Source organism: Mobula hypostoma, chromosome 6 (genome assembly GCF_963921235.1).
Source record: "Mobula hypostoma chromosome 6, sMobHyp1.1, whole genome shotgun sequence".
Classification (NCBI taxonomy): Eukaryota; Metazoa; Chordata; class Chondrichthyes; order Myliobatiformes; family Myliobatidae; genus Mobula; species Mobula hypostoma.
The window spans coordinates 178300724-178313093 of record NC_086102.1 but is presented as its reverse complement, the minus strand read 5'-3'; the positions used below and the strand labels follow the sequence as shown (position 1 = coordinate 178313093).

The following is a 12370-nucleotide window of genomic DNA, read 5'->3' as shown; positions in this document are numbered from 1 at the left end:
GATGCTGCTAACTAATTACCTACAACCTCATAACACCAGCCTAACATTTTCTGGTGTTTTTAGTTACCATTAAATCAATAAGTACCACTTCAGCATCTTCATTATTTTGATGCTGAATCTCTCAGCTAGACCCCAGTGTGGCAAAGTTTCCCTGTGACTAGAGCAAATTGGAGAGCAACTTCATGATTTCCACAGTTAATTGTGCATATGTGGATGCTGGAGATTGCTGTTTGATTCATTTGGCAACTATGGAGAGCTGTAATAACCTCACCATTATTTCTGCTGTAAAATAGAGGCTAATGTTCTGTTCCAGTTGCAACAGACTTTGCAAGTAGATAAAGCAACAGGAGATAAAATGATTATGCAATTTTGATGGATACTAGATTACCCTGCATGTGCTACTATGGTTTATTGCATTTGGCTTTAATTTGGTGTCTCTTGCTGATTTACCCTGTCTTCTCATTTGTTCTTCTCAAACTAAAAGGAATCCTGCATTAGAAGTGTTATGCATTCATCATTTTTAAAAAGAAATGGAATCTGTTTTAAATCAATTTTAGTATGTTTTTTAAACAAGAATATGTCTCATTTATGTGTCTTTCCCTTTCATATCCAGGTTTTATGACTTATTTTTTGAGATGAAGGGTAAAAGTTATTTATAATTAATGTGGAAAATGTAAGCCTTTATTGTGTGTTATCATGTTGAATATGTCCTCCAGGTTTCATAAGGATGGCAACCCTAATTATTATACTTAAATAAGAAGAGATTATATTGTGATTATTTGTACCATTTCTACCCATGTCAGAAAGGACAAAAGATAAATGAGATTTTGTGTATGGGAACATTGCATTAATATTATTGAGGCAACTGTTACAAACTGACTATAATAACAATTCAGTAGTATCATAGTTCTAGGAGGCAGAAATTTACCAGGAGCAGTGTGGTGGTGCAAGCTTATTTCTATTTGTTTTAAATTCAGAATGAAATTAAAATGGGTTAAATAAGTACCTGCCGAGGTGGAGATACGTCTCTACCAGAGTAGGTGTGAGGTGCTCCTTCCCTCCACGAGCCTGCAGGTCACTCTTGGGCAAGGTGTAGCACCTGCTTACCCCCCTCCCCCCCCCCACACCCGATCAGAGTCACATGAAGCCATTGGAGCAGGTGGGGGATTGCCATATGAGCAGCTGGTGCATATCACAAGCCCTGGTTATGTGACCACTGACACCAGGCAGACAAACTCTGAACAGTGTCGATAATGGCTGGGGTCACCCGTCTTGTAAAGACACTGCCCAGAAGAAGGCAATGGCAAACCACTTCTATAGAAAAACTTGCCAAAAATGATCAGGGTCATGGAAAGACCATGATCACCTATGTCATATGACGCAGCACATAATGAACAAATGAGATAAGCATGCTGTGATGTTTTTGATTGGAAGCAATTATTTTAAAACAATTTTTCTTCAACAATCGTCCTAAGCTGTCATCTACTAAGTTACTGAGGCAGCTTCAACAGCATTGAAGAAATTCAATCCAGAACAAAGCAGTACAAGGGATTGGCACTACGTGCACCACCATCATTGCATGTGGTCTCGTCATCATCCCAACCGCAAAATGGCAACAGAGTATAACAGCTACAAAATACACTTCAGCAATATCTACTGGACCTCCCAAGCCTGTGACTTTCAGCAGTAAGAAGGACAAAGGCTTCATGCTCACAGAAATAGCTCTTGCAGGTTGGCCTCCAAGCTGCACACTATCCCTAATTTGGAAATATACAGTAACTTTTCTTTCATTATCACTGTATCTAAATCACAGAACTCCCTTCTCAATAACACCTTCAGAAGAAGCTCAGAAACTATTTCACCACCATTTTCCCAAGGGCATTTAGGAATGGATTTGTGTTGGCATTGCCAACAGTGCTTATATCCCAAAAATAATAAATAAAGAGTAACAGACACATACTTTGCTAAGAACTCTGCCTGATGATGGCGGATGTTAAATGTCACAGTGTGCGCTGGCAATGACTGATCCCAGGAGTGGTGCAATGACAGATGCCCATATGGAGTTTATGCATAGGAATTCTAACAGAACATTGAAAGCTCAACCGAGTGACACCATGAGCCAAATCATTCTCAAAACAAGGACCCCACAATAAGTGCTAATCGGGAGTCCACTTTAAATAATCACAGTACACAGAAAACCCATACCAATCAAAGTAAACTTGACAACATTAAACAGACAGCACAAGGGATTAACGACTTGAGTTAAGACAATAATTAACACATACAAGTGCTCGAGGAACTTTGGAGGCCAATGCTCTATGGCTCGCCATGCAAGCTTGCAGGGCTCGTGACAGCTAAATATTTGGAAGCCATAACTTGAATATCAATTTATAAATTTGTTGTCACTGAGGAACAACAAGAAAAAGTGTTTCTGTCAACAGTAGCTTTTCCCAAACCTAGTAATTAGATATTATAAAATGCTGTTAACATAGTTCCTGTGTGTTTAAGGTGGCTAGAGAGCTGATTCTAGCTTATGTCAGTAGGAAAAAATCCCTCTGTTTTACTTTCCTAGAAAATCCCTGGAAAAGATATGGCCTGCCTAGCAGTAAACCAGTTTGTTCAATGTCATATGTCCATGTCAGCAGACCAAACTTAAAATATTGTGATACTTGTTCCCCATATCAGGTATACCAAGTGGTAACTTGAACATTCAGCAACCTTACACCGAGCACAGCACCATATCAAATGGTGATTACAACACACCAGGAAGACTATATGTGCATATTGTAGTAATAATGGTGAAGAACAGCTCATGGTTTGATGCCCGTGCATTTCTTAAGTGGCAAAAAAACCAAAGAATTTGTAGATGTATACTAAATCAAAAACTAGTCCTCCTGTTGCCATACTGCAACAGGAAACTCATTCAACCATATTGATTGCTTGAATATACAATGTTTACTTTGAGCTTTACTGAAATCCATCTAACTTGGTTTTGCACTATTTGCCAAATCTTAAAAAGCACTCTTTGCAATGACAACTAACTGTTTTCTTTTGCCTTCAGACACAATGCCAAAGACTTACAGGACAGTAATTTGTACATTTAATATGCTTGAGAATAGATACATTATTGTAGTCTAACTAACTGATGAGATCTGGAATAAGAGTTGAGCTCACTCTGACACATGCAAATGGCGAAACACTGTGGATACAGGAAGTCTGAAAATTAAAATAGGAGGTCCTAGAATAAAGCTGAGTTGGAGTACATGGAAATAAACTTGTTCAAAATAATCCAGAATCTAAATATCCAGGAGAAGCACAGGTGGCTGAGTCCCTTTTCTGCAATTTATACCAGTAGAGCAGATCATTGCATCCATCAGGCAAATGAGGATGTAGATTAGAAGCTGGGTCTGGGCAGATAGGAAGCCATGAAAGAAGTCAGGTAGCAAGAAGGTCAAAAGGATTAGAATGTTTGACAATGGAGTGGCGATCCATTCCCTTTAAAAATAGCTTATGAAGGAATCCTTCTGCTCTTCTTGGATTAATCTCCTGGTCAATATGTTTCAAGGACTTGAAAATAGCACCGGGAGATAGCAACAGGGGACAAGTAAATGGTAGATGAACTGACTAAATATTTTGATTAGTCTTCTCTGTGGAAGACACTAGTATCCCAGATGTTCTAGAGTGTCAGGGGGCAGAAGTGAATGCAGCTGCTATTGCTAGGGAGAGGGTGCTTAGGAAGCTGAAAGATCTAAGGTAGCTAAGTCACCTGGTCCAGATGGACTGCACTGCAGGGTTCTCAAAGAGGTAGCTGTAGAGATTGTGAAGCATTAGTACTGATCTTCCAAGAATCAATAGATGCTGGCATGGTTCCTGAGGACTGGAAAATTGTAAATGTCACTCCACTCTTCAAGAAGAGAGGGAGGCAGAAGAAAGGAAATTATTGACCAGTTAGCCTAATTTCAGTGGTTGGGAAGCTGTTGGAGTCGATTGTTAAGGATGAAGTTTCAGGGTACTTGGAGGCACATGATAAAATAGGCCAAAGTCAGCATGGTTTCCTTAAGGGAAATTCATGCCTGACAAGTCTGTTGGAATTCTTTGAAGAATTAACAACCAGATAGACAGAGGAGAATTTGTGGATGTTGTGTACTTGGACTGACAAGCTGCTGCACAAGAGGCTGCTTAGCAAGGCAAGACAGAGCATTGGCCGATTGGCAGGAGGCGAAGAGTAGGAATAAAGGGAGCTTTTTCTGCTTGGCTTCTGGTGACTAGTAGTGTTGTGCACTGGTCTGTTTTGGGATCACTTCTTTTTACACTCTTTTTACCTCATTTACATTGTATGTCAACGGTTTGAATGGCAGAATTGATGGCTTTGCAGCCAAGTTGTAAATGATATGAAGGTAGGTGGAGGCAACAGGTAGTGTTGAGGAAGAAGGGAAGCTGCAGAAGGATTTAGAGAGATTCAGGAAATGGGCAAAGAAATGAAATATGGAATACAGTGTCTGGAGGTGCACATTCATGCACTTTGGTAAAAGGAATAAAAGTGTAGATTATTTTTTAAATGGGGAGAAAATTTAAAAACCCGAGGTGCAAAGGCACTTGGGTATCCTCATGCTGAATTCCCTAAAGGTTAACTTGCAGGCTGAGTCAGTGGTGTAGAAGGCAAATGCAATGTTAGTATTCATTTCAAGAGGACTAGAATATTTTAAAAAAGGAAATAATGCTGAGGCTTTATAAGGCACTGGCAAAGCCTCACTTGCAGTATTGGGAGCAGTTAGGGCCCCTTATCTAAGAAAGGATGTGATGACGTTGTACGGGGTTCAAAGCAGGTTCACGAAAAATATCCTGGGAATGAAAGGGTTATCATATGAGGAGCATTTAATGGCTCCAGGCCTGTTGTTGCTGGAATTTAGAAGAACAAGGAGGAATCTCATTGATTCCTAATGAATGTTGAACGGCCTAAGCAGAGTGGATGTGGAGAAGATGTTTGCTATAATGGGGGAGTCTAGGACCAGAGAGATGTCTATTCAGAATGGAGATGAGGAGGAATTTCTTTAGTCAGAGGGTGGTGAATCTGTGGAATTCATTGCCACATATGGCTGTGGAGTGGGCTTGAGAGGGAAGTGGATCAGCCAGAATCAAATGGCAGAGCAGACATAATAGGCTGAAAGGCATAATTCTGCTGCTATGTCTTATGGCCTTGTAGACTTATAAATTGAAAAAGCTTTTCATAAAGCAGCATCCATGAAAAGAGTAATAGTTAACATTTCAGGTCTGGGACCTTTTGTCAGAACTGTGAAAGAGAGAAAAAACGTTAATTTTCTGTATCAGAGAAAGTGGAGGAGGAAGATTGGTGGAACAAAGGGAGATCCCTGTTAGGGAGATCAAATGACCTGTTGTGGCAGGTAAGGGGCAGTTAAAAACAGAGTAATCTTTATTTTAATTTCAAAGATTTACTTTTTTTTAATAACAGCCAGGATTTTTCAGCTGCTGCCTCAGGACTAATCAGTGTCACAGTGAAAATTCAGATAATATGCAAACCATCTAATATCTCTTTCAAATGAGGACACTGGAGTCTCTTTCTTTCATCATAATACAAACTGGTGCACTTCCTACTTGAAATGAGCACAACCTTCCTACCCACCATGCTAGAACAGTTAACAGCAGAATTTCCAGGATATTAACTTTGGTTCTGCTACCATCGTTGCCCAATCTGATGGCACTGCCAACTTTTCCATTTCTGCAACTTAATAAAGCACATCAAATTATCATTTGTCATAGAATCATCAAGCTTTACAGCACAGATGTAGGTCCTTTAGCCCATCTAATCTATTATTCTGCCCAGTCCCGTCGACCCACACTGAGACCATAACCCTTGATACCCCTCCCATCCATGTACTTGAACTTCTCTTCAATGTTGAAGTTAAACTCACATCCACCACTTTCGACGGCACTTTGCTTCACACCCACATCAACCTCTGAGTGAAGCTCCCCCTCTGGTTCACCTTCAATATTTCATCCTGCACCTTTCCCCTATGATCTCTAGTTCTAGTCTCACCCAACTTCAGCGGGAAAAGCCTGTTTGCATTTTCTCTATCTCCCCCTCAAAATTTTGCCTCCCTCAGTCAAATCTCCCGTCATTGTCCGGCGCTCCAAGGAATAAAGTCCTAACCTGTTCAGCCTTCCTCTCTAACTTATTTGATTTAGTGATATATTAATAGAAATGCCAAATATGTATATAGAATCCCACCAAAGTCTGGGAAAGACCAAATGTTAATGCTTCAAATCCCTTCGCTATCAGTCCTATGCTGCAGTAATTCAGAATAAAGTTACGCAACGACTAAGTACCTACGTTTGTATGACCTGTAGCATTTTCGATTATTTTATTTAAAGTTCACTATATTCTGAAGTAGGATAGTGTGGAAAGCCAGATCCCAAAAGCATTTTGGCTAGTTATTATTAGGTGTAGTCTGCATTATGTCTGTTACATGGGAATAAGCATTCTGTAGAATGTGCCAATTCCAGAGCTGTAAGTTAACTTAACTCAATGGGGCAGCAAGGTAGCGTAGCGGTTAGCACAACACTTTACTGCACCAGCAACCCGAGTTCAATTCCCGCCACTGCCTGTAAGGAGCTTAGACATACTCCCCGTGACCACCTGGGTTTCCTCCGGGTGCTCTGGTTTCCTCCCTCAGTCCAAAGATGTACTGGTTGACAGATTAATTGGTCATTGTAATTTGTCTTGTGATTAAACTAGGGTTAAATTGGGGGTTGCGGGGTGACACGGCTCAAGGGGCCAGAAGGGCCTGTTCCATTCTCAAGAAAAGAAAAAATAAATATAATAGGAAAACCACAAAATCAGTAATTTGTTATTTATGTCTTCAAATATTTATTTCTTATTTATTTATTTATTTGTTTGTTTGTTTGTTAATTATTTCTTTCTTTGTGTATTTGCACAGATTGTGGCTTTTGCACACTGGTTGAACACCCAAGCTGATGCAATGTTTCATTGATTCTATTATGGTTATTATTCTATTATGGATTTATTGAATATGCCACAAGAAAATGAATCTCAGGGCTGTAGATGTGACATAAATGTACTTTGATAATAAAGTTACTTTGAACATTGAATTCTGTAAGGTGAAAGGAACAATAGTACGGACTATTATCTAAATGGGGAGAAGGTTCAAACATCAGAGGTGCAGAGGAACTTGGGAGTCCTCGTGCAAGACTCCCAGAAGGTTAATTTACAGGTTGAGTCTATGGTAAGGAAGGCAAATGCAATGTTGGCATTTATTTCAAGGGGAATAGAATATAAAAGCAAGGAGATAATGCTGAGCCTTTGTAAGACACTAGTCAGTCTGCACTTGGAGTATTGTTAACAGTTTTGGGCCCCATTTCTCAGAAAGGAAGCGCTGTCATTGAAGAGAGTCCAGAGGAGGTTCACGAGGATGATTCTGGGAATGAAGAGGTTAACATACGAGAAGTGTTTCACAGCTTTGGGTCTTGTACTCACTGGAATTTAGAAGAATGTGGGGGGGGGGGGGGATCTCATTGAAAACTACCGGATGTTGAAAAGACTAGATAGGGTGGATGTGGAGAGTATGTTTCCTATGGTGGGGGTACCCAGAACTAGAGGGTACAGCCTCAAAAACGAGGGACAACCTTTTAAAACAGAGGTAAGCAGGAATTTTTTTAGCCAGAGAATAGTGAATCTGTGGAATGCTCTGCCACAGACAGATGTGGAGGCCAAGCCCATTGGGTATATTTAAGGCAGAAATTGATTGTTTCCTGATCAGTCAGGGCATCAAAGGATATGGCAAGAAGGCAAGTGTATGGGATTAAGTGGGATCTGGGATCAGCCATGATGGAATGGTGGAGCAGACTCGATGGGCTGAATGGCCTAATTCTGCTCCTTTGTCTCATCTCCACAGGGTCTTATAAGCAACACTTATTAAAATGTGAAGGCTTGATGGGGTTTTTCTGTGCTGCTTATATTTTCATTAGACATCATGGAGGAGTTCATTCTTTGAATTTCTGGGAGAGGAGGAGAATAGCATTGTAGTGAAGGCAGATTGTTGGAAAGGGCTGGGAAAATGAGGCAAGGAGAAGAAACAGGGTATATGAAATTGGACTGTTTCAGGGAAGGGTAATGAGGGAGGTCTGAACCACTGAATAATTTACAGTCTGTCTGTCTGTCTATAGATAGAATGCACCCATAAGTGGATGAAGTGTTTGTTGTTATCTGTGTTTGCCTGTATTTCCAGTAAAGATCCAACATAGAGACTGTTCTGTGTCCTTGAAATTGAAGCTCTTTTAAAACACAATGATCAGTATGATTGGTAAAAGACACACACAAAAAAACAGCTGATAAAAGATGTTTCCAGACACTAAAATTCTTCCTTGAGTAAAGGAAACATGTTATTATAATACTTCTGATTGTAGCTGTCTCTGAAATTAAATTAAATTGATCCCTCTCATTATCTCACCCAGCATTCCAGGCAATAGCAGTATGATATTTAGCAATTTCAAAGTAATTGAAAATTGCCACAAACAAAACTGAGATAAAAAAAGATCTCAACGCTTCACAAAGAGATAGATGATAAAAAGATTCTTCAAAAAGACCATAGACAAGATATGAAAAAAAGATTTTAAAAAAGGTTGCAGCAGTTCACATGGAAACACTGCACATACTATTTATAACTCAGTATAGCTCCATTCACAGAAGGTTGCTGAGAGTTTGTGGTGAATTTATATTGATCTTAATACAGGTATCTTATTTTCACCCACCACTCCTATAACATACAGAATATTTTTTTTTAGAATTCACAGAATATTATACTTTCTATTTAATAAACTGTATGATAACCCTCATCTTCTACATGACAAAGCATTTTTATAAATAGCTAGAACCACTGAAGAGGATTTAGAAAGATGTATTTTCTATGCCTGTTCTTAGAGCCAATTAAGCACAAATATCCTGAGAGTGCATATCTTGCCGCTGCCTTTTATTCTCTGTCATACAGAAAACTCAACCCCCTGCACTTACATTTCAGTTTCTAGTGCACAGGACGTTGCATTCAGCCCGAAATGCAAGCACATGATTTTAAAGCAAAATTGAATCACTAGTCAAGTTGTCTGTTTGGACTGTGTACGTACTTTAGGCAGACTGCAAATCTGTAGACAAAGTAGGAAGTAATATCAGTCCCCGAGATACAAAGAATTGAAACCATTGTTGGCAAAGTATCGACTGCTGCTAGATATTAATTATGCACTTGGACTTAGCAAGAGGATGAATACCCTCAACAGTGATAACTGACAGGAGGAATAAGAGGAAGAAGAAGATCTGTTTGCATTGAAGAACTATCCACAACATAACATCAGCACCCTAATGGAGCAATGCCCGTAGAATTCTGCATCAGCAAGGAAACGGTGACATACTGCAGGATAGACCATTGCAAGGATTCCTTTACTGATGGCTTTAAAATTCAACTGTGCCCTTAATTTTGTCAAGGTCTACCTCACTGATACTGGTAACATCAATAAAATCACAGCGTGCAGAGTTCCAATGGATTATGAAAATGACAGAGGCTGTCTGTTCAAGGAGAGACAAATTCATTAACTCCTCAAGAGGACAACAGTGAGCAGGTCAATGTTGTGGGCTTTAATTAGCATCAAGTTGGAGTAGACTACATTCAGATCACCCTTGATCCTCTAGAACCCAGAGGGTTTCACTCTCTCAAAGAAGAACTTCCCTGCCGTCATATATAATGGATCTTAACTACTAGACCCCTGGAGAGTTTGCAAAGCATCTTTACCACCCGTCAGTTTTGCTTTCTCTTTCAGTCCTACACACGAGCACCAGGTGACAACTTCTGAATCCAGCACTGGTACTGCCCCCGCCCCCCCAAGAACGGATCACTCTTATACTACTGCCACCAGCAAATGCTCAGCCAGCGGAGGTCTACCTGGAGGCTAGCTACAAGACACATTTTAGAGTCTTCTGACGTGATGAGTTTCTGCATCCGCCACGAACTGGGGTGATCAGAACAGGAAAAAAAGTGGATTAAGGAAAGAGGCCATGGTGGCGTGCTGTTCTGGCCCTGAAATATGGAAGGGATGAATTGTCCAGTGGGAAGAAGCTGGCACCAAATAACTTCTGCTCAGACAATAGACCTGCATTTGTTCAAGATGGTCGTTCCCACTCCCACTTAGATCATCTTTAAATACTAGCCTTTCCAGACATGCCACAAGAAAACTCAGAAAAAAACTCCTTCTATCATTGTTACTGTTTTCTCTCGGTTGCTAATCATATCAGTAATTGTTTGACAAAGAAAAGAAAAGATCAAATCAAATTAATTGTTAAAACTACCCGTATATTTTGCCAACCAGTCATCGAAATAATGCATAAACATTACTTAGCCCTGTTTTCCAGCCCATGATCATTAGACTTATACCTGATGCTCCTGGTAAATTGTTTCCATTTGCTATAAAAACCTATTCAGAGATACAAGGTGCATTTTTTGCCATCTGGTGGCTAAACAGCACTGCACAGCAGTTTTTCTTTAAACATCTCAATGTGTCTGCCGAACTATTACATCGCAAAATAGAATTATAGAAAGTTCTCCCATGTTGAATCCCTTTATAATATTCAATACTATTGGAGATTAGACTTAATAAGTTATTGCAGACATTCTGTTGATAAAGTTGGGAGTTAAATTCCAGTATCATCAGTAGCGAGTCTGTACGTCTTCCCTGTGGAATGTGTGGGTTTTCCCCATGTGCTCAGGTTTCCTCCCAAAGTCCGAAGGCGTAGCGGGTAGGTTAATTGGTCATTGCAAATTGTCCCGTGGTTAGGCTTGGGTAAATCGGAGGATGCTGGGCAGCGTGGCTCGAAGGGCTGCAAGTGCCTTTTCTGCAATGTAAATAAATAAGTAAACCGCACATGGTCTACATATAGTTATCAGGCATTTCAAATACACTTACTTTAGCGCAGCCCTCTTAATATTTTTACAGATTCAGAACTATTTCTGAGATAGTTTAACTAGTGTATCAAGAAGCACCATGTATATATTTAGTACGTTAAAAATGGTGTAAAAGGACAGAAACGTATATAGTCCAATGTCCGAACAGTGCATAATTACAGTCTAGGATTTTGAAAATCAATGCATAAGTTATTCTCTGTTCATAGTTTACATATCCAATAAGGTACAGTCATGGAAATCCTGTCATCTGCACTGATCCCTGCAATGTCTTAGGACTTTACAAAGCTGAGGATGTAACCTGTAGAACTGTAATTGAGGATACATACTATTGACTAGAATTACAGATTGCCCTGCCCATTCATTATTACTAATACTTAATTTTTCTACTAGGTCCTTAAGGGATTTCCTGAATGCCTCCAGGCAGACATATGCCTTCACCTCAACCAGGCATTACTTCAGAACTGCAAGGCATTCAAAGGAGCCAGTAAAGGATGTCTCCGAGCTCTGGCCATGAAGTTTAAAACCACACATGCTCCTCCTGGTGACACTTTAGTTCATAGCGGTGATATCCTTACTGCGCTCTACTTCATCTCCAGGGGCTCTATAGAAATCCTGAAAGACAATATTGTGGTGGCAATCCTTGGTAAGTAAGCATGAACTATATAGAATCAATGAGCACTTTTGAATTGACATGCCTTCTTAGATGTTGTTCACGGGCCTACAAATTATAAATATGAATCAGCAACACCAAAAACATTGTCATAAAATGACAAAAATATTTGGCGAACACACATCAAAGTTTCTGGTGAACGCAGCAGGCCAGGCAGCATCTCTAGGAAGAGGTACAGTCGACGTTTCAGGCCGAGACCCTTCGTCAGGACTAACTGAAGATTTCCAGCATCTGCAGAATTCCTGTTGTTTGCAGTTTAAAAATATTTGGCTGTTAGCTTAAGCTTTCCCACAAATGTGCAACTTTGCAGATTGAGTAAAATATAAATTCAGTTGAAGTGCTTTGTCTTGAAGATAATTAGCACTGTTTCTAATTTGAGGTGATATAGACAGTGCTGACAAGACTGGCATTCATTGCCTTGACAAAGTGGTGATACAACTGAGCAGAACTAATGAAGGCTCCTTGATCTGAAATTTTAAAGGTGTTGCTCCAAATCACTGCTCGCATTTAGACCAAAAGATACAGGAGCAGAATTAGGCCATTTGGCCTATTGAGTCAAATGTATCCCTTCATGCCCTGACTAATCAAGAATTTATCAACCTCTACCTTAAGTATAGCCAACGACTTGATTTCCACAGACGCCTGTGGCAATGAGTTCCACAGATACACCACATCCCAATGCATGTACATTGAACTCTCCGAATTTCAGGTAAACCTG

General features: G+C 40.0%; 1 protein-coding gene across 2 annotated transcripts in view; it reads left to right on the top strand.

Moving 5' to 3' along the window:
• The window catches only part of LOC134347737 (potassium voltage-gated channel subfamily H member 7-like), a 579490-nt gene that overhangs the window by 516462 nt on the left and 50658 nt on the right, over positions 1-12370 (top strand). For both annotated transcript variants that reach the window (XM_063050141.1, XM_063050140.1), the window contains one exon: positions 11373-11625. In XM_063050141.1, coding sequence (XP_062906211.1) covers positions 11373-11625 — 253 coding nt within the window. The remainder of the gene's footprint in view (positions 1-11372; positions 11626-12370) is intronic.